General features: G+C 42.5%; 2 protein-coding genes across 7 annotated transcripts in view; one reads left to right on the top strand and one right to left on the bottom strand.

Annotated features, from left to right (window-relative positions):
- The first annotated feature begins 915 nt into the window (after window positions 1-915).
- Window positions 916-6,963, top strand: nts (neurotensin). The gene is made up of 4 exons (XM_056387671.1): window positions 916-1,264; window positions 2,146-2,207; window positions 4,900-5,100; window positions 6,493-6,963. The coding sequence occupies exons 1-4, from the start codon at window positions 1,204-1,206 to the stop codon at window positions 6,634-6,636; spliced, it is 468 nt and encodes a 155-aa protein (XP_056243646.1). The 5' UTR covers window positions 916-1,203; the 3' UTR covers window positions 6,637-6,963.
- Window positions 6,964-20,469: 13,506 nt separating this feature from the next.
- mgat4c (mgat4 family member C) overlaps window positions 20,470-25,196 on the bottom strand; it is a 122,604-nt gene continuing 117,877 nt past the window's right edge. For all 6 annotated transcript variants that reach the window (XM_056388211.1, XM_056388208.1, XM_056388212.1 and 3 more), the window contains one exon: window positions 20,470-25,169. In XM_056388211.1, coding sequence (XP_056244186.1) covers window positions 24,013-25,169 — 1,157 coding nt within the window. In that variant the 3' untranslated portion in view covers window positions 20,470-24,012. The remainder of the gene's footprint in view (window positions 25,170-25,196) is intronic.

Below are 25,196 nucleotides of genomic sequence, written 5' to 3'. Positions count from 1 at the left end.
CATAGAAAAGTACTAAACATATTTTCTTTTTGTTATATTTACATATTTGTGTTAAAAAAAAACACACAAAACATAAAACAATAGCTGTATTTTAAAACTTGTTTTGAATTGAAGTCCAAATTGAATGGTTGACCATTTCTTGTTTTACTTTATTCAGGACCAACCTGTGTTGCACAGAGCAGTTCTGTGTATTTAGATCATGCTCATTCAGAATCTAGTAGTTTTGCATTTGCCTTTTAAGCCAACGTGAACAGTAAGTCCGTAAAGTGCTAAAAAAAAATTGAATTTGAATATTTACAATTCCTTGAGAAAGTCCATCTTCTCATGAAAATTGTGCAAAATGAGCAAAAGTACCGGAAAAGCTATTTAATGGACTTTAGGGTGAGATTTACTCAAATGAAAACACACTTTAAAAGAAACACTTTAAGAATATCAATAACAATATTTCCATAAAACAACTGGCTGCTTATGATTATTATTCATGTATTTTTAATGCCCTCATTTTGGTTTGTAATTTGATCACCTGTTGATTTGAAAAGAGACTTAATAATATACCAAAAAAAAAAAAAAAAGAATGAATCTTTGTCGTGCATCCTCCCACTCTCCCCCATCACTCCTGCATCCCGTCCCCGGGAGACGAGAGCAAAGCAAACCTCAGGCTGTGTGCATTCATGAGGTGAAATAACCAAATCTCTCAAACCTTGACGCAAAAACCTTTCGCCTTGTGATGCTAAAGTGACGTCTGATAAAGCAATGACACAGTGACGGGGGGGAAGGGAAACATGAAGAGAGGGATGGGTGGATGATTGAATGGATGGATGGATGGATGGAGGGGGCTGAGTTAGTGGGTGGGTAGGTGGGGGTGGGGGTGGCAGGGGGGTAGTGGTGGTGAGAGATCCTCTGACATCACATTGCCTCTTATAAACTGAGGGAATGGAGCCCACTGCACTTCACATCCAACCAGAAAACTGCAAGGAAGGGGAAGCGTTGTTTGGAGCTGGGAGAGAAGAAGAAGAAGAAGAAGAAAGGGAGGAAGAAGACAAAAAAGAGGAAGCAGCAGCATCACTACTACACATTCCCTCCTCATCCTCTTTAGCTGTCTGGGTCTGACCCTTAACCTTATGGACTAGATTCTTCCTCAGGTGAATTCTTCCGAGTTGGATCCTCTTTTTGTTTGTTTTTGTTTGTACTCTCGTGGTCAAGATGCAGGCACAGTTGGCGTGTATGCTTCTCCTCTGTTTCACATGTGGTGGACTTTGCACAGGTAAGCACTTTCAGCAGGCTTTTGCATGTTTGCATCATTTTCTGATTTTTATCATCGACTTCACTCATGGTAACGTAAGTAGATAAAAAGCCACGACAGTCGGGTGAAGTATGCAACACGTCCAGCCCACTTACTGCACGCAACAGGTGCATCGTTTTGGTATTTCAAAACAGATTATTCTATATTTCTTCAATTTAAGACATTTATTCTTCTCGTTTTCTATCCAAGTTGTGCCTTACTGCTTCAGTATTCCCCCTCCTTTACGCTCCTATTAGCTCCTTCTCCTCAATTATCCAATGTAATTTACATGTACAGAGAAGAAAACAATATTTCTTATTATCTTTTTAATTGGTTCCAAAATTAAGGACATTAATTCTTTTATTCATTTATTTCATTAAATGCAAGCTACACTAAACTGCGTAAGAATCTAAAACCACAGGGAATCCAATTAAATCACTTTTGCTCCAATGAGCCAATGAAACCTAAAAGATGGAAAAATGGATCAAAAAATAAGTGATGGATGTTGGATCTACAAAGCTTTATTGGGTTATTTGTGTTTAGTTCAGTCTGAGGGCCTGTAAATCAATCGTGCGTCACGTGTTGAACACTTAAAGTTGCCTACCAGCGAATAAGACTGAAGGCTGAGCCTCCGAATTAAACTTCAGAAGAAGAGTTTGCAGCATTTACATCTTAATCCCAACTCACAAAGATGATGGAGGAAGTCTGAATGGCAGTTTAAAGCATCAGACAAGTCGATAAAGATGGTTCTGTATTTCCATATCTAATTGACATTTTCTTCTGCAGAAAGCAGTCAGGGTTGATTTACGTCCAGGTTAGATTTGGCTGACGGTTATATTTTCTGTTTTACATCCAACTGGCAGACGTCGACCAGGACCAGCGAGCGCTAGAAGACGAGCTGCTCAGCAGTCTCTTCACTTCTAAGGTAACTGCTCCTCTCTCTCTCTCTCTCTCTCTCTCTCTCTCTCTCTCTCTCTATCTCTCTCTCTCTCTCTCTCTCTCTCTCTCTCTCTCTCTCTCTCTCTCTCTCTCTCTCTCTCTCTTTTTTTAGTTTTTTTATTCTGCACCTGTGACATCAGAGACGGGGTGTCCAAAAAGCTTCAACCCAGCCGGTCAGCTAGTGACACTTCACACACACACTCACACACACACACACACACACACACACACACACACACACACACACACAGGCTTCCCACCCAGGTGTTCTTTCATGAAACCTGCACCCGTGCTTCAGTCACAGCCTCACCTTTTTGGCCGTGTTCCTGCTGAGTGGCAGGTAAATAATTTACTGGAAGAGACTCACTCTGTGTCACTCAGGGCCAAACTTACTTTTGGGGCTGACATTGTTTTGTTTTGGGTTTTTTTTATTGGAAGTGTGTAAGAGAGAAATAAATATAATCAACACACTCCAGTTGCTGCAGTGGAGGGCATGTCCTCTGAGATGAAAGGAAAATAAGAGCTGAGGCTGAGAGAAGTTATTCAGGCGTAACTTTAAGATTTTTTTCTTTTATCAAATCTATCTGTTGCCGTGCGCTGAGGGCCAAGGCAAAGCTGAGGGATGAAGTCGGCGAAAGTGGGACTAGAGGCACAAGGAGAGACGGATGGACCGAGCCTAATAGGATTCAGATGGACCTGACGGCATCATAGCGACACATCTTCCTCCTCTCTCTCTCTCTCTCTGATGAATAACCGTGGCGACCGCACAGAGACGTGTGATTCATTGCTGCTGATGCTGCGAGGTTGCTCAGGGGTGATGACTGTAATAATAACTTGCCGGGTGACAGAGTGCTGAAGAGGCTGGAAAGTGCAGTATTGTAGCAGATACTTGTTGCTTTATCTTACCAATATACATTTTTTAGGCGACATCTAAATTGATTGACCTGCTCAGCCGCTGTTGAGATGCAGGCGATAGATTTCCCCCTCCGGTTCTTTTTTCTCTCTATTGAACATGATTACATTATTCTACAGCCAGGGCTCATCTGTCAGCACAAAGGTCAATACAAAACTAGCCAGACTCTCTATCATTAGTCACTTGGAATATAGATTGAGCTCTTCAAGTCATTTTAAGTTGCTTATTATAAATAAATTGAGTCAGTGTTAAAGAAACAGAGCAGAACATTGCGATAAAGTGTTCTGGTGGTTCAGTTACTAAGTCACTCGCTGACAGAAAATCCAAACGTCACTGAGACGGAGCTGATTTGTTAATAACGTGTGGCCCCACGGGGGACTGTAAGAATATTGGGCCCCTGAATTAACTGTTTATTTCCCTCCTCAAAGTTATTGATTAACTGTCATTAAGGGAGAAGATCCTAATACAGCCAAATTAAAAAAAATAAATAAAAAAAACTACCCGTCATGTGACCTTTCTGCATAATTAAACCTGCACCTGGCCCCCACTCACTTAGTTCATTTAAAACCAAATGAAAACCACTGAACTCCTCCACACATCAACGATTTCTAAATGTCAGTAGCTGCTTATGTTTGTTTCCCTTGCGTGTTGTTCGTTTGATGTCTCTACAACTTTTATTACACCAGCCCCCCCCCCCCCCCCCCCCCCCCCCCCCACCGTGACCCTAAACACGACGTGGCTCCTGTCTTTACGACGTCAGAGGAGACGCGTTTCCTCTGCCGCTCTTAAATGATGTGAGCAAAGCAAGTCTCAGAGGGCTTGTGACCGTCTACAATAACTTAGAGGCGACAATTTCTCCTCGCCCTCTGAATCTTTCCATCATCCTCGGTGACACCCACAGGTCTTTGTGGCAACGCTGGCCCACGCACACAACGGCCCTCCAGGGGCCCTTCTCCATCTTAAAACCACTCAAACAAGATTATAACGCAGCCGGCTGCAGCTATGTGACGTTAGATGTGACAGAAATATCGTCCAGGGTGTCTGGAGCCTAGAAGAATGGTTAAGAAAAAGAGCACGCACATCTTAAGTAGTGCTTTAACATGTGGCGGGCTGCATCAGTGCTTTCAATGTAAAGTGGAAACCTCAAATGCAGCATCCTCAGTGCCTCTTAAAAGGATTTGCCACAGTAAAAACACAGAGAATGAAATTTGCTGCGAGTGTGGGAAAACAAACAGAATAGCATTTAGATAACAGCCACTCCAGTGTTGTTTCACAGAACAAAGCTAAGCAGATCATTAAGGCATCTGTTCATAAAACTGAGTGGACAAAATATTCAAATCAGTATTTATTAATGAAATTTAAAAAAGGCAAAGATCAACGCACGTAACATGACATTCAACATCCAAGAGAAGTGAGACTGAGACTAAATATAGAATCACGAGGATATCGAATAGTGGAATAGTATCAGTGACAGTTTGAAATCAGAACTATCCCCACTAAATAAATAGATTAAATTGTGGTCCCCCCCCCTCCCCTCTGGCCTCCACTCAATTTTCACTTCACCTCAGTTCACAGCGTTAGTTGACATTTCAACTAGATCACCTCCTCACAACCAGGAGCTACTTCACTCCAAGGTGTTGAATCTGGAAATGAAAAAACAGCCAACCTCCTGAACTCAATTTGAAACTTAAACCTTGTCAAACTAACAACCTCTCCACCCTCCTCCCTCCCTCCCTCTCTCCCTCCATTCTCCGCCTCTCGACAGATGAAACAGAATAAGCAGGTTGCCCCCTACTGGCGCGTGTCGCTGGCCAACCTGTGCAGGATGGTGAGCAGCCTGCGGCAGGACACGTGGAGCGGCGAAGAGCAGGAGGATGGCGAGCTGAGGGAGGGGAGCCTCCAGCTGCTGGAGGAGCTGTACAGCCTGCAACACATCTGCCGAGCGCTGCAGAGCCGGGAGGAGAGGGTGAGACACACACACACACACACACACACACACACACACACACACACACACACACACACACACAGTTAATTGGTGTATCTTTGTTTCTTCATGCCTGCTGCCATTGAAGATACTTAGAATATCATGATGGAAATAAGTTGTGTGCCAGTCAACTTTATTCTTTTATCCTTGACGGTATTCACATTTATGTGTATTCATTTTTTAAATGAACATTGGCAGCTTACAGCAAACATTTTTCTCCTGCCCCTACTCTACCTAGTTACCAACTTCCTGCAACTTACTACCAACAACATGCAATTTTGGTTCAATAAGGGCAATTAAAATATAAAAGACTGAATCAAAACTGCAAGTGTGACGGGCCCCTGACAGCTACTGGGCCTCGTCCTGCTCCGTGGACAGTTGCACCTTTTGTTGCTTGAACAAAATGAAGTGTATTGAGCAGTAAAATGTAGTATCATAAGTTAAAGTCCTTGGTGCTTTCTGCTCTACAGGTTGAGAAAATTCTCTAAAACTCTTAGTCACATATTCTCATCTCACAGAACTTTAAAAAAAAAAAGAAAAGAAAAAAGAACGGATTGTGCAAATTCACTGATGCTAGATGAGTTTATTTGTTAATCAGCCATCACTTTATAAATAAATGATAAATGCGGCACTTATATAGATATGTCTTAGAGACCACTTAAAGCACTTCACAATACATGCCACATTCACTCATTCATCGCACCCAGACACTGATGGAAAACGCATCAGGAGCACTTTGGGGTTTCGGACACTTGGACACACGGACTGGAAGAGCTGGGGATCGAACCATCAACCTTCTGTACGTCCAGAGCTGCAGCAAATACTCTGAGTTCTGCACAAACAAAAACAAACATACATAAGCTGATAACAGAAAGTCCTGGTTGATATATAAAACCCTCCGTGTACAGTATCTGCACACGCTCACATAAACACAGACGCACACTGAACGTAAAAGGCTTTACTCTAAATCTCACAAACACACACTCCTCACACACCACACAGAGCCCATCCATCTTCTCTTGCTGTAAACACACCTCCAGTAAATCACCCCCCCTCCTCCCCCTCCATCATTTTCCTTTCACTCTCAGCTCCTTACACAACAGCTCTTCTCTCTCTCTCCCTCTCTGTCTGTTTTTTTAAAAACCTTAACACAGCAACTGCAGATCAGCATCTGCTTTGCCATGCATGGAAGCACAGAGCTCGTTTAATCACCGCCACGCCGGCGAAGCCGCCCATTACCCTGCCACTCAGCAACAAAACATGTGTTTGCCTGCCTTTTCCTCCTCGTTGTGTGACACTCACTCGCCTCTCTCTCTCTCTCTCTCTCTCTCTCTCTCTCTCTCTCTCTCTGTGTGTGTGTGGCCCTAACAGCTACTTCACGACTCTCTAGAATATTTAGAGGAGAACAGTGACAATCCTCTGAAGCGAAAATCACCCTACATCCTGAAGAGGCAAGCGACGCACAGCACCAAGTCCCGGAGGCCATACATCTTAAAACGAAGTACAATTTACTGACGACCACCCCAGAGGCCTGGGTGATGTTTACGGGACCAGACCATATACTTTGTGTGAAGATGTGATTGTGTTTCTTTTCGCTCTCTTCTTGTTGCTGCAATGTTTTTTCTTTTCCCACTGTTGTTTCCGTTCAGTCCGACCCTTCGATTGTATCTCCAGCGTTGAGGCCTGCCTGTATTCTGCTCCTTTCAAAATATAGGTCCTGAAAATAAAATCCTGAGCATCAAAACAAATTGTGTATCTTTGAGAAACTATATTTATTTACTCTATTTCTTCACTGCACACTAAGTCTATTTTGTTTCAGGATATAATTAAAGGATTCATGATACAAAACTAGCGTGATGTGACTATCTTTTCTTTCATGTAACCACTTCCAGAAGTTAGTTTACCAACTTCTTCTCTCCCCCACTTCATGCTAATGGCTGAAGCTACCACTGAGGACACCGAGGCCACATTTCTCCTATTATTTCTGAGAATTTGGAGCATTTACGCACATGAAATTTAAGTTGCTTTCTCCATTTTTAAACTCCATTTGTCTTAAAGGTCCCATGTTTTACACTTTTCCAGTGCTGTATTTGAAGTGATGATCCATACGAAGATATATTTGTGGTTTAAAGTAACAGAAACCACCTCAATGTAGTTTTACATCGCCGCAGTCTGGCTCCTCTCTGGAGCTCTACTAACAACAGGTGGGTGAGCTTCTGATTGGCTGACTGTTTTCTGAGTGATCCAATAAAAATGTTGCAGATTTCAGGTAAAACACTCAGAGAAAGCAAATCCTGCAAGGTTGGATGGTTGATCCAGGTGGGCGGGGCTTGGGGCTTGGGGCTTGGGGCATGGCTGAGTGGCTCAGTGCCACACACACACACACACACAAGAAGTCAAAGCATTGAGAGTGTTTGAAGAAGAAACATAAAATGACACCAGCATCATTCTTTAAATTGTAGTTGTTTTTATTTGTTCCCTCCAATTCATAATCGGTTTACTTAAAATAATTATACACAAAACACAGAATTACTTTGAATAAAATTATTATTTTGTATAAAAGAGATGTGGTGTTTGATAGCCTTACTACTTAAAGAACTGTTTTCTACTCTACAACAAGCTTGTCATGACAAAAAACCACTCAGCAGATTTTCCTGCAAAACTAAAAAGGCCTGCAGATGCTGCAAGTCTGATAGATGTTCGGATATTCAGTCATGTCTGGAAATTGATGCCATAATGATTGATTTCTTGATGTTAAAAGTCAGCGCATGGCACCTTTTAATAACCCAATGGGTCAGTGTGTGCTCTTACAAGAACTTACCGTGTTGAACATTTCTCAAAAGGGCACAAAAGGAATTTCTACTTTAGCAGATAAAGCAGGCCTTGACTGCAGCGAATGAAAGTCTTGCCCTTAATAAATGGCCGTTTCATCTGGAAATCAAAGTGCTTTGGTGTCGTCCTTTTGAAAACTTAGCTCTTAACCCTGACAGCCCGAAGATCCTGGATGAAGTGCAGCACACATAGAAACAACGCTTTTAACAACCTCACTGCTGTTCATGCCGTCAGCCAGTGAGCAGGTGTGGTGGAACAGTTTGATTTCCGTCTTTAAGAAAAAGATAAGCACTGTGTGTCCCTCAGCAGACACTGGAGTGTGTTTAATTACAGTGACACATTCGTTGTGATTGTATCTGTGTGTGTTCATCTCTCCCTGAAGCTCACTCATCTAACGAGCTGATTGCTGCCACAGGATTAGCTACAAATAACTTCTTTTGTTCTACTGATAAAGCTTCAGTTACACTCATCAAGATGTGCGAAGTGAGGAATCAGCAGACACACAAACTGGATCGCATTCACGCTGTGATCAAGACTAGATATAAAAGTGGTCAAACTCACTCACTCACTCACTCACTCACTCACTCACTCACTCACTCACTCACTCACTCACTTACTAGTATCCTGCCAAGTCCAAACTCATCCAGACACAGTTTTGACTAGTTGTCTGCTTTGTCTGCGTTGTTGTTGTGCTAATGATATTATAGCTTTTAAAATATATTTTATTGTATCTCGTTGTCAGCGTTCTCACTTTATTTGTATTTTTCCTTTTAGCTTATCAGTCTCTGAAGCTCTTTGAACTGCACTTACCTGTATGAAAACTGCTATACAAATACAGTTTGATTGATTGGTCGATGATAATTAAAACTGATTATTTTAATTACACTGTAAATGTAGAGCACTAGGGACAAGAGTTGAAAATTAGCAATAGCTATAAACTTAACTATGTTAAATTGCATCGTCCCTATCAAATAATTAAACTAAACAACTCATAAGTATTTCTTAGGAGGTGATAAAAATGCTGAATCCAAACACTTGTATCAAGCTTTCTGTACATTTTTAAAAAGAAAACCATTATCACCTTTTATTCTATGCACACAGGCCACTACAAATAAAACTGGGCTCCCTTGAGTTAAAGATTAATGCCTCAGGTTTTCCTCATTGTGTAAGAGTCAGGTATACTTTAAGGTAAGTGGTAAAACGCCTTAAGTACAGTGCTAGATCACACTGAGAATCAACAGTAAAGCATTTAGGGCTCTGCTTACCTTTCTTTTCTTTTTTTTTTTTTTTTTTTTAGATGAAATTCAGCTGTATTACCCACCAACGTTACTGCCCATTCATCTCAAAGGGCCGGTACACCCGAATTCCAAAAGACATTCAAGCCAAGCCAATATTTTGAGTCTTATTGGGGTGCTGAGGTTTCACATCTCCAGAAACAATACTCCAGTTACTGGGCCTCACTGGGAACAGACTTCAATGAGACTATGTCTTTGGAAGAAAAAAAGGTTACAATGAAAAGTTCAAATTCAATTCTTTGAGCAGCAGAAATGAAAATTACATTCACCTCCCTTGCATTGGGGTGACAGCAGAAATCTCAGAGACAGATAACTTCAAGCATCAGCAGGTGAAACTTAATCTATCTACCTCTCTAGATACCTTTTTGTATTTCAGCAGAATCAACCCTTTTATTAAGAAAAACGTTAAGGATCATTCTAGATACTGTATCAAATGAACCAATTCTATTTTCTTGTGAGCACAAAGCAAAAAGCAAAAGTGACCTCAGAGATGCAGAGATAATCAGGTCGGCGAGTGTCGACACACTTAAATCGTATCTCATTTAACCCGGTCCTCACTCACTGATCCAAATTACACTGATAGGATAAAATCATCGCTGCTTTCGCTTTTTATTCACTCCAGGTTTGTATTCACAGTCAGTGTGGGGGAAAAATGCAAACTTTCCCTCAGCGGTTACTAAGCAGGCGCCTGTGAGTTACATATTTGGAAGTAAAAGCTCTAGGAGGCTTCAGATGACTCTAGTTGAATGTGTCAAGTTGTTCATGTGTAGCAAGAAAAGGGCAAACTTTGCATAAATAAAGGTAGGCAGCCACCATTGCTATTCTTCTCGTGTCAGTGACCCTCCCAAACCCCCCCCCCCCCCCCATCAGTGTATGTGCTCATCACAGGCAGCGGATGGCAGTGTTGTTTAACTAGTCTGATGGCCTGATCTTCATTGTGAGTGACTGCAAGGTGTCAGGGAAATGCCATGTATCCCTGCAGGCAGAAGAAGAGCTTATTGAAGGAACAAAACAGGCAGGAAATGGCAAAAAGAAATCGGCTCCAGAGAAAACCTCTTCCAATGACAACAGAAAATGAGAACTCTGTTCAGTTCAAGGTCAATTTTCACTGTTAATTTTTTTTGTTTTAAATCTTGTATGCCTGTATTTTTCTGCTTCAAACTGAACCAAACTTGCCCCCAGAAGAAGTGCAGTGCAACACCAGTCTTGTAATGTTGGTTGTAACAGATGAGAGTTGATACACTTTGTGTATGACATCACAAAGTTACACGAGTCCTGACGGTACATTTTAAGGCTCAGTTTCTGAATACAGGCTGTGTGCGTTTCTCTGTGGACTGAGGCTTTGATACTTTCACAGTATTAATATAGAAGCTAAACCTGATCTGCTGTATAATCAAACACATGGAAATAACACTTTCTCCAATATGAGACCTTTAAGTTAAGACAAATTTATCCCACAAAAGCAAGAATGGCTACAGTATATGGTGAAGTTTAACTAACTTTAACCACTGACATTTGCAGATGAGCTTCAGTATTTGTTTAGTATGTTTCAGCGCGCACCCAGTCCTGCAACATAGATTTTGAATGCATGTTTAACACAAATGATGCCAGTGAAAAGGTCAGTATAATCTGTAGCTGCATGATGTTTGTATTTGGCCTTTGACTGAGAATACATTCATTTACGGAGACCTTTAGAATCATTTCCTTTGTGCATGTTTAATTAGAAACAAAGCAGCTTTGTTGCTAATTATATAAACTTTCCACTCCAACAACCTACAGTACTTTTCTTCAGGCTTTTAGTTTTTCATATCTATGGGGGCACCACTAGAGATAGCTATGTTTTTAAAAGGTGTGAGGTACTTCCTCCTTCTAAATGGGTGCACTACACTCCCATTTAACTTCACGCACCAAAAGGTTATTTCAAAAAATGTGGGCAAAATGGGTAATTTCCCAGTGGCACAGCACAGTATAAAGAAATAATAGCAATGATAATTTGCGAAAACATTTTTGTTTTAGAGCTCACAGTTAACCACCCAAAGCCCCCACAAGTCAATTTGTTATTTTTTGAAAATCTTAAGGTCTCTTAAAAAAACTTAAAGTTGGGCAGTCTCTTAAAAGTAGTAAGAATTTTGCGTTTTCTCAATTACAAATTAAAACCTGCTTTATGTCTCCAAAATAAAAGCACTGAATCATGGTTGGGATAACGGATCCCCACGGCAGCAGACATTGGAGGTCTGTTGAATACTTATGAAAGTGTGTGTGTGGGCGAAAGAGAAAATATGCGGCCGTGTGGTGAAGTGTTAGAAAAGGGAACCCTAATCCTTTATGGTGTCCCTTTGATAACCCTAACCTTAAGTCTGCAACCCTTCTTTGTCAGGTGTGCACATTGAGGCTAAATACCAGCAGGTGGCAGTGCAGTACAAAACTAATCAATGCTTGGTTGAGTGAGTAAAGAGAGCTAAGACAATAACAGTATATCTTCCAAGAATAACCTTTTGCTTTTTCCACCAAAATAAATCAGAAACTACTTTCTGTGTTCTGCCTGAGAAATATCCAGTCAGAATAAAGAAAATTGTTCAGGCCTAGATTTTAAATTCTAATTCGACAACCAGTTAATTCTAATCACATTCTGCAACCTAATTTATTTAAAAAGCCAATTAAAAAGTGACAGTGTGACTTCAGTCTATTTCAGATGGGTTACAGTGTCAATGAGAGCTGCACTAACTCTGCACTGGATCCGGCCCAGAGCGCTGAACTGCTTAAAAGGAGCTGTGGACACTTCAACACGATGATAGCACACAGAAAAATGGTTGAAATGACCATCCTGTAACTGAAGGGTCATAGACGTGAACCTTACAGCCGCCAGTTTGTGAAGGACCATGGGTTTACAGTTTGGCAAATACATGTGCATGCAGGCAGTTGGTTAATGAATAAATTAACCTAAGGTCAGCAATCACATTGATTGATAGTAATTGTACAGCAGCTTCTCTAACTTGAAAATGATTCTACTGGGAGAAGTAATTACGTGCCTTGTCCTCTATAGTCTCGTGATGCCTTCACTGCCAACATTCAAAAAAACAGCCTGCTGATAGATCTGAGAGTGAAGCTGCTGTCACTCTCAGATCTATAAACACGCAGACCAGGTTTCAGTCGTGTGCTCACATGATATTTCTCAGCGATTCAAATAGATCTGGTGCTGTGCAGTTTGACAGTAGTGAGAAAAAACAAACACACAACAACAACAACCAAGCCAATCAGAGATTTGTAGGTGGGATTAAGAATGGAGGAGAAAGTGACGGCGCTGAACAGGCTGTTGTGAGCCGACTTACGGAAATAACAACGATTAGAGTTTATGTGATTAATATCACAGTCTTTAATGGCTTTCTAGAAGCAGATAATTTAAAATGTCAGTGTTGAAAATCACATTGTCAGTCTGAATGTCAGGTTACATCAACACAAGCGTATAAGAAAATCTAAGTTGATAACATTTGTTGCTCTTAAAATATTTTTTTAAAATCAACACTGGTTGTAAAAACTGGAAGAAAACAGACCTATGTTTTCAAGTATGTTTCATATTTATGCCACACTAGTCAAAATGTATGTACTGTAAACATACAGGGAAATACCGATTGTCTACATGGACCAATTTATATTTGGAAAATGAGCTAGAGAATTTACCTGTTGATGACTTTAACACTCTCCCTTTGCAGAGTATTTGGCCGAACATATGTGAGGACACAACTCTGGCTTCACAACAGGCCTCACATTGGAGTGGAATGCAATTTATCATTATCTCAACATCAGAGCAGATCTGTCAGTTTTTGCAAATTTGCAGGCCGCCTCAGCAGATGTCTATCAATATAACGACTCCTGTGACCCTGAAAAAGTTCAGGCTTAGTACGCCTCCCACATCCACAGGACAAATTACACCCTGCGTGAATTAATTCAACTCCATTAAAAACCTTCATCGACATCTGCCGCTGCAGCAATGCTTGGGCCTGCTTGTCTTGGCCTTTCTCCAGCCGGACGCCTCTTCAATTTAACTCCAATTTGGAGTTGGTGGATGTTGGCTGACAGTTTGAAACTTCTCAGTGGGAAGCTGATGAGCGTCTTCGCTCCCGCTAAAGGAAAGTCATTCTCTCATCTGGACAGCGTTGCAAATTGCGTAAAAAGCCAGTCCGATCAAGATAATGGCTTGTGAAGGAATGAGATTAGCTCCCTTTGTGAGAAATCTGATTGTGTGGATGGGACATTGGCATAACAAGTGTGACCTTGTTGCAGGGGCCGACCAAGAAAGTAATTAGGCCTCGCATATGGGCAGCATTACCGTAGCCTTCAGCAGTGGCAGTGAAGGGACAGGCCATGTCGGAGCTGTTTATTGTCACAGGTAAAGGCTGTCATTGTCAGTTGTGAACAATGGCTCCTGGTTACTAAGTTAGACAGCAGATAGAGACAAAGAAGAGAGACTCCGTTAACTCTGGGTTTTTTTTTTTAATTCCAAAATGGCTTCGACACTTTGTGATGTCCGTGGGTAACGTCGGTGTTCACCGTCCTAACTAACGCCCGACGATGTTGAGCTGAAAAGAGATCTGGTACCCTGGTTTCAGACGTCTGAATCACCACTCACATCTGCAGAGCTGTCATCGATTCAAAGACGTCGGGTTTCACTCTTTCCAGTCAATTGAACAACCAAGACAGTCAGAGAACTGCAGTGGGTGACATAACAAGCGGTAATAAGGTGATTTTATTTCAGGAAGGATAGAGTTTAACATCTTTGAGGATCAACACAGAGAGGGGCGTTTAGAGGTACAAGTCGGTGATTCAACTTCCTGTCAGGTTCAAAGTGGACATGTTAATGTTTTACCCAAGAAAAAACATCCTTATGTTATATTTCAATCTTTCAACTTAGTAACTGTTCTTAGTTACTGCTGGTGGTGATGTTGTATGTTGGACTGGGTTAAGTTGTTACAGTCCTGCTCTTTACCCAACCAGCCTACATTTTATGTGTGTGTGGTCACAGAAAATCTTTGCTTTTATACCCGTTCCATATAGGAAAACATAGTGGGAGCGTCACATCTTTCTATACTGAAACACTCTCTGGCCTCAGTGCTAATTTGATTATGGGTATAGGCACCATAGAAGTACAAAACTAAAATAATGAACATCTTAAAAGTTGACCCTCTTAAAGAAATGGCTCTCATCCCAGTTGATGATATTGTCCTGAACTGGCCATATTCCAAAACTAATTTTTAACACTTTATGCCTGGTGTTTTCAGGGCCTTTAATGTCCCATATCTTACACTCATTCTGTGTTTTAGTCGAAGTGTTGATCCATAAGAAGATATATTTGTGGTTTGAAGTACCTAAAATCATCCCAGTGTAGTTCTTACTCTAGTAACAACAGGTCGGTGAGCCAATCAGAAGAGAGGACGCTCTGAGCCTCTCCTCTGATTGGCTGACTGTTTTCTGAGTGATTGAAAAGAAACGTAGCAGATTTCAGGTAAACAGTCAGAGAAACCAAATCCTGCAAGGCGGGGATGGTGGGTCCAGGTGGGCGGGGCTTGGCGCATGGATGAGAGCGGTGACTGCTTTGTTGTGACATCACAAAGTTACTGCTGGTTTTAAGGCTCAGTTTCTGAATACAGGCTGTGTGCATTTCTCTGTGGACTGAGGCTTTGATACTTTCACAGTATTAATACAGAACCTAGACCTGATCTATAATCAAACACATGGACATCTTCATTTATACTATATGGGATCTTTAAGAGTTCTGGGCAGTTGTTTTGTTCAGCTTTGGTCATTGGCTGCACGGATAACACACTACCTGGGTCAAGCAGGTGCAGTGTCCAATAAATCGCCTTGATTATTTGTCTTGAGTTAATTAAACACAGCATCTGCTTTTGTTTCTTTGCTAATTGTCAATGTTGAAACAGTGATAATGTCCTCTGAGGCATCCCAGTACAGAAAAACAATTAATTTGGGTGGGGAAACTCATCTTGGCATTATGGAAATCACCGCCTCATCTGTTATTTTCCCACATCATGACACCTTGTCGTGTGTTATTTAACAAGCAGAATGTGAGTGCATGTAGTCCGACTGCCATCCTCCTCTGTGCAGTGGCAGAAGTTGTTGCTAACTGTATGTCGGCTGACACGGCTTCATTATTGACTAAAAATAACATCAGTTCTGCCTGACATGTTGATCACTATTGAAGAAGGCAAAATCAATTCCCCCCCACCCCCACAGAAAGGAGCTAACAAGAAGGCGATACCAGACGGAATCAATGATTGCAGCTGCCACTCACTCGCTGTATCAGGGTAGATATTTACTTGCACAGTAGCAGCCCTTGCAATGATACAGTCATTTTGGCTTCTGAATGTTAAGCAAATAAAGCTTCGATCAGATATCCCCCCCCCCCCACCCCCCACAGGAGTGAATATACTGCATGTGTGACCCTGCATCTGTTATCTACTGGCCTGGGCAGCCTTGCTGGATATTGAAGGATGTGTTTGTTTTCATCCATGTGCAGCTCTTTTCAGATCTGTTACTTGGAGAATCTCTCACTGGAGGTCTATGGAAAGAGCTAAATTGCAGCCCTTTCTGAACCATCAAATTGTCCTCGTTTTACACCCCTGCAAGGCTCTGTCACTAGCCTTATTATATTGATGGTAAAACATGAAAGCTGATGTGTCTGTGGTTAATATGTCTCTGCCTATGGAGCTTATCATTTTCCAAAGGAGAAATGAGAAAACAACCTTGAGATGCTGAAAAGGAAGATCTGGTATTGTGCGACGGAGAAACCCGACAAGGCCACGATACAGCACAGGCTTGCAGCCCTGGAGTTGGTCAGTTCTTATATACATCTGTTTGAAATTGCTGACAAAACAAGTTTACATGAACACACGAGCATACAGATGATTGAATGTCTCTGCCTGTATGTACAAGTCGTGCATCTGCACCCTCACTGTGCGTAGAGGCATATAGTGCGAGGCTGATTCGCACAGACACTCGGTGGCGTGCCCTGACATTATAAACAGGCTTCCTGAAGAAGATGAGCCTCGGTAATTGTTGCGAGGGGTGGAGGGACAAGCAGACGGTGCAGCCGGGGCCTTCAACTGGCTGATTGTGTCTCTTTGCATGCCTGTGATAATTAAAATGACTCAACCTCCCTCCCCCCCCGCCCCCACGATTCCCAGTCACAGTGGTGGCATCGCAATGGCAGCAGCGAGAGCTGTTATTGCTTGTCCTTCAGCGGGAAGGATCCTGTTGGCCAGAGAGCTGAGGGCTTTTGTTCTGAAAAGCTGAAAAATCTGGTGTCCAGCTTGGGCAGTTTTTCAGCAAAGCGCCCTGGGAAATGAGTTATCTAAGCAGCGCATGAAGAAACCCTGACATTAATCTTTAATTAAGGCCTTTACAATTTCGGACGACATGCCCGGGAGTCTGAGAGTTACTGTAGGGGATAGATATGAACGAGGGGGGGGGGGGGGGCAACATATTGTATCTTGTGGTGAGCTCATTTTGTCTCATCAAAGTCAAGGCTCTCTTGATCTGCCAAGATGTTGCCTGGCTTTTCTTTTCAGCTGTTTGGCTGATCACTGTAAGGTAAGCTTGGTATTCAGAGGTTTTATTTTTAAAGAGTTTTTTTTCTCCTTTCTTGAGAAAATAGACGACAATCCCTAGAGGTGATCGTAGTGAAACGTGTGGCTGCTTTGTTTCCCACACAATGATCCAGATCGCTATTTGTTCCACTCTTGTCGATGAGAGGATGTTAACTGTTTGTGGGAACATACGACGGTGACTGCTTTTCACACTTTTCCCACATTTCTTCACTTTTCTTCTTCTTCTTCTTCTTTTCTTTTTTTGGGGGGGGGTAATTTGTTGTGGATGTCTTGTTGAAAGAGCCAAGTGCTGAACCTGCCGGTGCAGCCAGCCTGCCACTGAAGCTTCTCCTGTGTTGTGACAGCTGCTGCCTGTGTGATGTTCCACACACAAAAAAATCCCCCAAGACACAACCTGTTTCATTCTGGCTGAAGATTCACATGAAAAAAGACAAGTCTTCTATGAAAGAAAATGCAACTTGGGTAATTGTTTTGATTACCCCCCCCCCCCCCCCCCGTTCCCAGGTTGGGTGACGGCTTCGCAAAAAAAAAAAAAAAAAAAAAAAGCTGAAAGTGGAGGTTTAGGGAAGAAGGGACTGAGGGAGAAGTAGCAGCTCACATCTCCCTGCGGCAAGATTTATTCGCTGGCAACAATGAGAGACAGATGGGAGGGTGGTGGTGGTGGTAGCGGGAGAGAGGGGTTGGGTGTGGGGTGGGCGGGATGGGGGGGGGTCACACCTTTTGTGAGGCAAAGCAATTGGGAGCGATTAAACCCTCATTCGCCGTAGGGACTCGCCACTTTGAGACAGGAGCTGGCTGCAGCAGCGCCGCTGCTTTTATCTCCACTTCTCATGAAGACCCTGTAAATGCCATGGGAGTAGTTAAAGTGAAGCACACAGTGTTCTGCCGAGCTGGTTCACTGTTAATGTTCAACATCAAGACGGCAAATGAAAAGAATTCCTTAAGTTGTCTGGACCGCTGCGATGGATCATCAATGCAATAAGGCTGCAGCTTAACCCGCGTGATTAAACCCGCGCCCTGCGCCGTTACACCTCGTCCCTTTCCTTTAGCATGTGAAACCATACTGCACATGCGCACGTTCACACTTTTACCTAGCTTTTGATTTGTCACCAAACAAGCAATGATTGAATTCTCCGAGCGCTTTCACCCCCAGCCCCCCCCCCCCCCACCCCCCCGTTTTCATCCCAGCTTTGGCAGATAAAGATAAAGATATATCCTGTTCCTTTCCGATCGTGAAACTGGTTCAATACCCTGCGGCGCAGACTGGCTCCGGCCTCTTGCTTTTCCACCGTAACTGTCTGCTCATCAGCCCGAGAGCACCTGAACACTGACTGGCCCCCTCCTCCTCCATCACCGGTAGACACACAATCACAAGTTCCTAACCAGGTTATTACGAGTCATTCATCACCTGCGCCTGCTTCGTGTTTCCCTGCCTTCAGCTTAGCTTCAACACTTTTAAATCCCTGTACTTATCCATTCGTCTGTTCCGTGCACTTCCTATCAGCTCCACCAACGTCTTTTATCTCACCACCTCCATTTCCTTCTCCACCCCCCCCGAGTTTAGCTCCACCTTAATGTGTGCACCTGGCTCATGTGGGTCTGCGCTGCTCCATGAAACGCCACAGCACAAAAAAAATGTACAGCTGAAAAGCTATTGAAAAGCTTTGATGATGCTCTGGTGTGTGCTTGAAAACATATTGCGCCTGCACCTTGAGAGAAGAAGATGCCAAAAAAAATCAAACAAGCCGTGTCCATTGTTCTTTTGATTTGCTGCTGCTGCTGCTGCTGCTGCTGCTGCTGCTGCTGCCGCCTCTTCTAATGGATGGATGGCGAATGTGAGGTGGAATTAAAATCCCCTCCACAGAGGCAGATTCCCGGAGGCAGGAGAGCAGGACAGATCAAAAGGCAAATGAGGAAATCCGCACAATCCATATCAGCCCGGTATCACGTGGGGGTTTGCCCTCCTGTGTAGTTAACGTGCTGGCAAGCGCCATGGCAACCAGAGTAATTGATTGGCCTATGTCTCCCCGCTGTGCACAGTGCAGGCCTGGTTATGTGGGATATTGGTTTTTTACTTGTTACCCTGGCCTCCTTCACAGTGTGCATTAGCCGTGGTTTCTCAGGTACCCAGCCGTCATGTACACTTACCCTCCATTTGGTTCTGGATGACTTTGAAGGACGGGATATGGAGAGAGGTGGGCACGACTGTGACAAAACACTTAAGGTCTCTGAAATGGTGTTGGAGCTGTGAAAGCCTGAAGATGTTACGCTGAGTATGAAGCTCAGCTCCATTATCAAACGTAGCCTTTATCAAACCTGTAATAACTGTGATTTTGTTTCTTGATCTTGTTCTATGTTTCTCCATAAACTTCTGATGAACTGTTTATATCATCTTCACATTTAGTTCTGTGTTTCCTTTCTTTGTTTAATGTAGTAGCATTGTTGTAAATTGCAACATGCCAGATGCTCCTTATTAAACACCCAGTCGGCAGTGGCAATTAGCATGGCACTGTGAATGCCCGGTCTGTTTAATTAACACGTTACATGCTCCTCTATGGACTCAGAGAATTCTCTTAAATCACCAGGAATCATGAAGCGATTTCAGCACCACTGAGATAATGATGTCTTACTTTTAGTTTTGTGAAATGTTGATGATTCAAGCAGCTCCTTATGTCCATCTGCTGTATATGTAGACTGCTGAATGCAGTTAAAAGTACCAAAAAGCTAGTAAGTGGCCCTTTAATTAGAGCTTATTTTGTTACATACATGTCATTTACTATTACATTAAGAGCCATATTAAGAATTGGTGGAAAGAAGCAGTGGAAATACAAAGTCATATGTCCTGTATTATATAAACAAACATACGGACACGTTAACAAGGTTAAACACTTGATTTTCATCACTGGGGGTAAATACAAGGACTGTCTTGCCATAAAGATATTGAGTTGGCTGCGGCCTCCACTTGAGAACTCTTTATTTATTTATAACACAACTTGCATTGAATAACCTGCTTTATCATCAACACTCCTGTTTCCTCCAGAATCACCTGTTTTCCTCGACAGCCATGTTCCCAGGCGTCTGACAGCGCACTTAATATAAGAAAATCTATGACCCCTCTTGACAAATACACAAAGAGCGTGAAGCTTTAAACAGTATAGTATCCCCCTAAGCATCATCCCCACACCTTCATTAAGTATGCAGTTAAGAAAAAAAAAAAGCAGAAAGCATATGAATATTGAAATGAATAATGTATGGCTTTTGCTTTTGGCTACAGTAAGATCTGAGTCAAACAGGCTTGCAAGTTTCAAGGAGCAGCAAATGCCAGTTATCTCTTCTTTTAAAATGCACGCTTTAACTGCATGTTCTGCATACACTTCTAAACATTTTTAACAATGAAACAAAAACAACGTTGAGGCGAAGACAACGGGGACGGCATTTTTTGATGGGGGGGGGGGGGTCATGTAAATAGCGTTTTGTTTTCCTCAAGGCTTTCAAGCCAGTATTCAAGCCCTTGACACCGCAGACACTTACTCAATATTTCGTGCTCCCTCGAGTTGCCTTTGCACACACAGCTCTGTCTCAGCAGTCAATGCACCGCGCAGTTCAGGGCATTCATTCGTTTAATCTAATTTCATTTTTAAGTACAATATATACAATACATTTGAAATGATACATGTAAAAAAATATATGTCATCTTACAGTACAGTACCATTTAGAGAACGATGGAAAGTAAAACGGACAACAGGAACAACATCGTAACACACTCGCTCCACTTAACAATATTACAGCACATGTGAACCCCGAACCTGTTAAGTAAGGTAGTATCGGTAGGTTTCTACGTACGAACCCAGGTACAATTTCATTAGCAGAAGCTGAACAATTAATTCATAGATCCTGATGTACAAAAAAAAAGGAGTTTTGTTCATGCACTTTGTACATGCTCCACTAGAAGACAGCTCACATTTCAAAGAACTCAGGACCCACAGATCATATTCACATTTATCACTTGAACTTTGACCCTCACAGCCAATATAATTAAACAAACTTTAGACATTTACCTGCCTTCAAGTGACCAACAAATCATCGCCTCCTTTTTCCTCACAGGGATCTGTCGATGCAGTGTGTTTTTGATTCTTGACAAATGGACGGTGAAAGCGGCTGTAAGAAGTGAAATGTGGAACCGATCCTGTGCCCACTGTTCGCTCAAGGTTTTCCACGCATGCTGCCAATAGCTAAGAATTTATGCAGCTGTTGTTGTTATCCCCAAGATGTAAATCTGTCCATAAATCTGCAGCGTGCAGCAAGTTTTGGCTGGCGTCTTATTTCAAATAAAGATCAAGACAGCGATTTTCTCCTCCAGAAATATCAGCGGACTCACAACACACAGTTTGCTCGGCTCGGCCGTGAGGCGTATCAAAAGCCATCCATTACACTTGTAAAACAGCTAACTGCCCTGCGGTGACATCATGTGTTTATAGCTCGTAAGCAGGTAATACTGGGGCAGAATTGGCACCACGGCGTGCGTCATAAAGAATACCACACACGCAGCACAATGCAGATTGTGTTTTTTTTTTTTTTCCCGAGCGTCATCCATTCAAGGCAAAGATCCCCTCCGAGGAGCTGATCCCATGCAGGTCACAGAATCATTCACCAAAATGAATAGCCGCATTCCCAGGGAAATGCTGAGGAAAAACAATAAGCCACATTGTGAGGGTGCTGGGCATTCTAATTTCATTTCAGATAGCACAGGGGAGATTCGCTGAGGAAGGATTTCAAAGATGGTGCTACAAGCCAATCTGTGCAGGGTCTCGATCTGTGACACCGGACAAGACCTCGGGGGGAGGGGGGACCCGGAACAGGTGGCAACAAAGCTCCACAAAACCGCCGTCGCATGCTCAATGACGACGATCTGTTTCCACCTCTTGTTCCTAAAGAATGTCAGCGTTATGTAAACATTTACCTCTTTATTGCATTGTCGGGAGACTGAACGCTGCTCACCGACAGATTGTAATTACATGAACGTGGGGAATGACGAGTTTGTTTTTCGAAGCACGTTTCTGACTCGCTTTGAACACCATGGCGATGGCGAGTTCACATGTGCAGAATTAATTCCTGCAAATGTTAGCCTGTTTAACAACACAGAGTAAGGTGGGGAATTTGAAAAGGAGAGCCAAGGAAAATTTTCCTCCAGAAGCAGCAGTGGCGGCGGCGGCAGACTGTATGAACCGGGGGCAAAGATCACAAAGAGGCAACCATGTAGGAGCAGTAACATCGGAGTTGTGAGAACGCAACATTGGGGAAAGAACGAATTGAGATCCTATAGCTCCAGGGGAGATGTTGTTTTGCTGGTGTAGAGAGTGAGGCAAACACAGACCAATTTACTAGGGGAAAATTGTGCTGTGGTGGAGAGAGGGAAAAAAAAAGAGACCTAAGAGCAGACCTGGCCCCATTCTTCACTGTGCAATCTAATCTCAGCTCTTGGAGAAGATGGGTGAAAACAAACATTGTTCTCCTGTCAGCAGCCTGGACAGAACATACAGTGCTAGTAAAAGAGCTCAGCCCACTCATGACACCCACCTCAACCACAACGGAGAAGATAATTACACCGGGAAGGAATATTTGAAACAGGAAAAAAAAAGTTGGGGCGTGACATGACGAATATTCAAGGCAACATTGACCTCTGATCATTTACAAGGGGAAAAATAATTAAGGGCCAAATGGGAACATTCTCAGAGAGAAATCCCAGGGCTACAGTTTTACAGGCTTAATATCAGTCATGAAAAGTTGCTGAAGACACAATAGCTTTAATTGGACAGTAGTTTCAAGGAGAAGATTTAGCTACACTTCATAACAGCTATCCTGTCCCCTCATTCATAAGTAATTAGTGGTTCAAATGATTTAATTGAACCTCTTCAATTGTAATGAAATTAACAATTGAACGGTAATAAATCAGTACTATGCTGTTCCTCATTCCTCATTCCTCCCTTACAGCAACTTTCTGAAGAGCCTTCAAAAGCATTCATAAGTGATAGTTAATTGCATCACCCACTATATTGACTTACATGTGTAATATGTTGTCAAGTTAGGGCTGGGTGAATGAATTTCATGATATTGCCATTGATGTATTGATACTGATATATCATGATGTGACAGATTTGTGCAAAATAAAGTGTAAAAAAAGTTAATGTTCAATGCAATGTTCTTTACTGTTGTTCTTTACACTGGACTAAATACGTCAAACAAGACCTTCATTGACGTCTTAGTTTTGAATGAACTACTGATACATAATGCTGGCATGTCTCTATATAATTGTTACTGTCAGCAAATCACCATGAAAAAAGCCAAAACCAAACTGTGTTGGTCCATTCCTCAATACTGTCTGTGGCAGTCAGCCCCAAGCTGCTAGTTACGACATACTGTACATCTTTAAAAATGCCTCATAAATATATTGTTTCATTTTTATGGATAAGCAATTTACTGAAACAGCTTAGCACCAAATTTTTAGCAAACATTACCAAAAACTGGAGTAAACAGTGCTACAATTCGTTGGGGGACTATTTTCAGCGGTGGATTAACACACATTTGGTGTTCTAGTGAATATTTACCGCAGCAGGATGCCGTGTGCGGGGTTGACTAAAAATAAACTTCAGCGTGTGGATATTCATAACGGTGCAGTTCCATGGCACAGAGGAATACGATATATCAGACTTTGGGTTCATGGCAATACTTGGATTTTGGTCTTTTCATAAGATTTGTTGACGGTAAACAAAAGATAATATTGTAGGCCTCATCCTGGACAGAAAAAGATAAAAGATAAAACTGAATCATCACCCAGCCCTATGTTAAGGATAGCTATCAAAAACGGAAAACAATACGGGTCTATGGAAAACTGAAGAAAACACACGCTCATGAAAACTCTGAGGTTATTTGAACAGTCCTTAAGAATGACTGGGAATATGCTCCACTAAGGTTACAACTTGCAGGTATAAAAAACTATAGATTGATTTGGCAATCAAAATGAGTATCAATAAATACATACAAAATGAATAAATAAACCCGGGTATACATACATTAACAAATAATAATAATAATTATAATAAAAACCTTTGCCTCTATGACATACTAAGAGTCTTTGTGTACAGTCCTCATTGGCTGGGAGGTTGTGTAGTCCATAAACTTATACTTCTAATAATGAGCCATTCTTTCTGACTGGCTGTCACCACGATGCGTACACACTCGATTTCGAAGGCAATCTTGTGGTCGACATCTTGAACCTCAATGTTGCCATTTTTAAACTCCCCTAATGTGATATAGGACGAACACTGTTTTCCTTTCTTAGTCCCAACCAGTTTCTCTCCAACTTCTAGAGCTCCGTGGTGAAGAATGTCATTCTGCCGGTCGTCAGAACCTGTAGCAATCTTAATTTTGCTAATTTTGGTCGATTTGTTAAAGACTATGACAAAGAAATCTCCAGTGGAAGGAGGCTTCCCCCAAAAGTATTCGTCCACTGTGCTGTAAGCCTTGGCGGCGTCATAGTTTTCAAAGACGTTGATGTTTGTGTAAAGGCTGGCAGGAGGGTTGTCAGGAATGTCTATGGAGTCTTCCTCAAAGTCGTCGTCCTTCAGTTTGTTCTCTGCTCCTTTGTAAGACGAGTAGTAGCCCATGTGCTGGAACAGTGAGGGCTTGAAGCGGATCACGTCTTTCTGGGCCAGCAGACCCCTGAAGTGGATGAGGAGCCAGTCGCAGGGCATTTCCTGGTAGAACATGAGGAGGAAATGAGCCAGACGAGGCAGGTCTTTGGAGTGGTACAGCTTCCCGATGTAGCCCAGCTTGGAAAACTCCAGCATCACCCAGTAGGAGCCTTCTCTGGAGGTGATCACCTTCTTCAGCGCCGTCAGGAAGTTCCTGGAGCAGCGCACGTCGTCCTCCAACATCATGTAGAAGTGCGAGAGGTTTGTGCAGAAGTTGAGGAGGAAAGCGTAGTCAACGTTCTGCTTAGAGCGGAAACGGACCCGGTCCTCCGGGTCGTTGTAGTTCCTTTTCAACCCGTCCAGAGACGGGTAATACTCCTCTGGAGCCTGGATCACCAGGAGGCGTCCAGCTATGATGTGGTGAGCAAACTTCCTGGTGATTTCCTGCACCAGGTTCTCACACCAGACCAGGTCAAAGTCTGCCAGGTGGACCACAACCACAATCTCTTTCAGTTCCTCGTAACTTGACTGATCAAAGATGGATTTGATAGTCTCCAGAAGGTAGTTCCCTCTTTTTCTTTTGACTGATGACAGTCCAATGGTCAGATACTCTGTGAAGAAAATGTATTTCATATTAC

Source organism: Seriola aureovittata, chromosome 10 (assembly GCF_021018895.1).
Source record: "Seriola aureovittata isolate HTS-2021-v1 ecotype China chromosome 10, ASM2101889v1, whole genome shotgun sequence".
Classification (NCBI taxonomy): Eukaryota; Metazoa; Chordata; class Actinopteri; order Carangiformes; family Carangidae; genus Seriola; species Seriola aureovittata.
The sequence above is the reverse complement of the archived record's forward strand: the minus strand, read 5'-3'. Positions and strand labels throughout refer to the sequence as shown.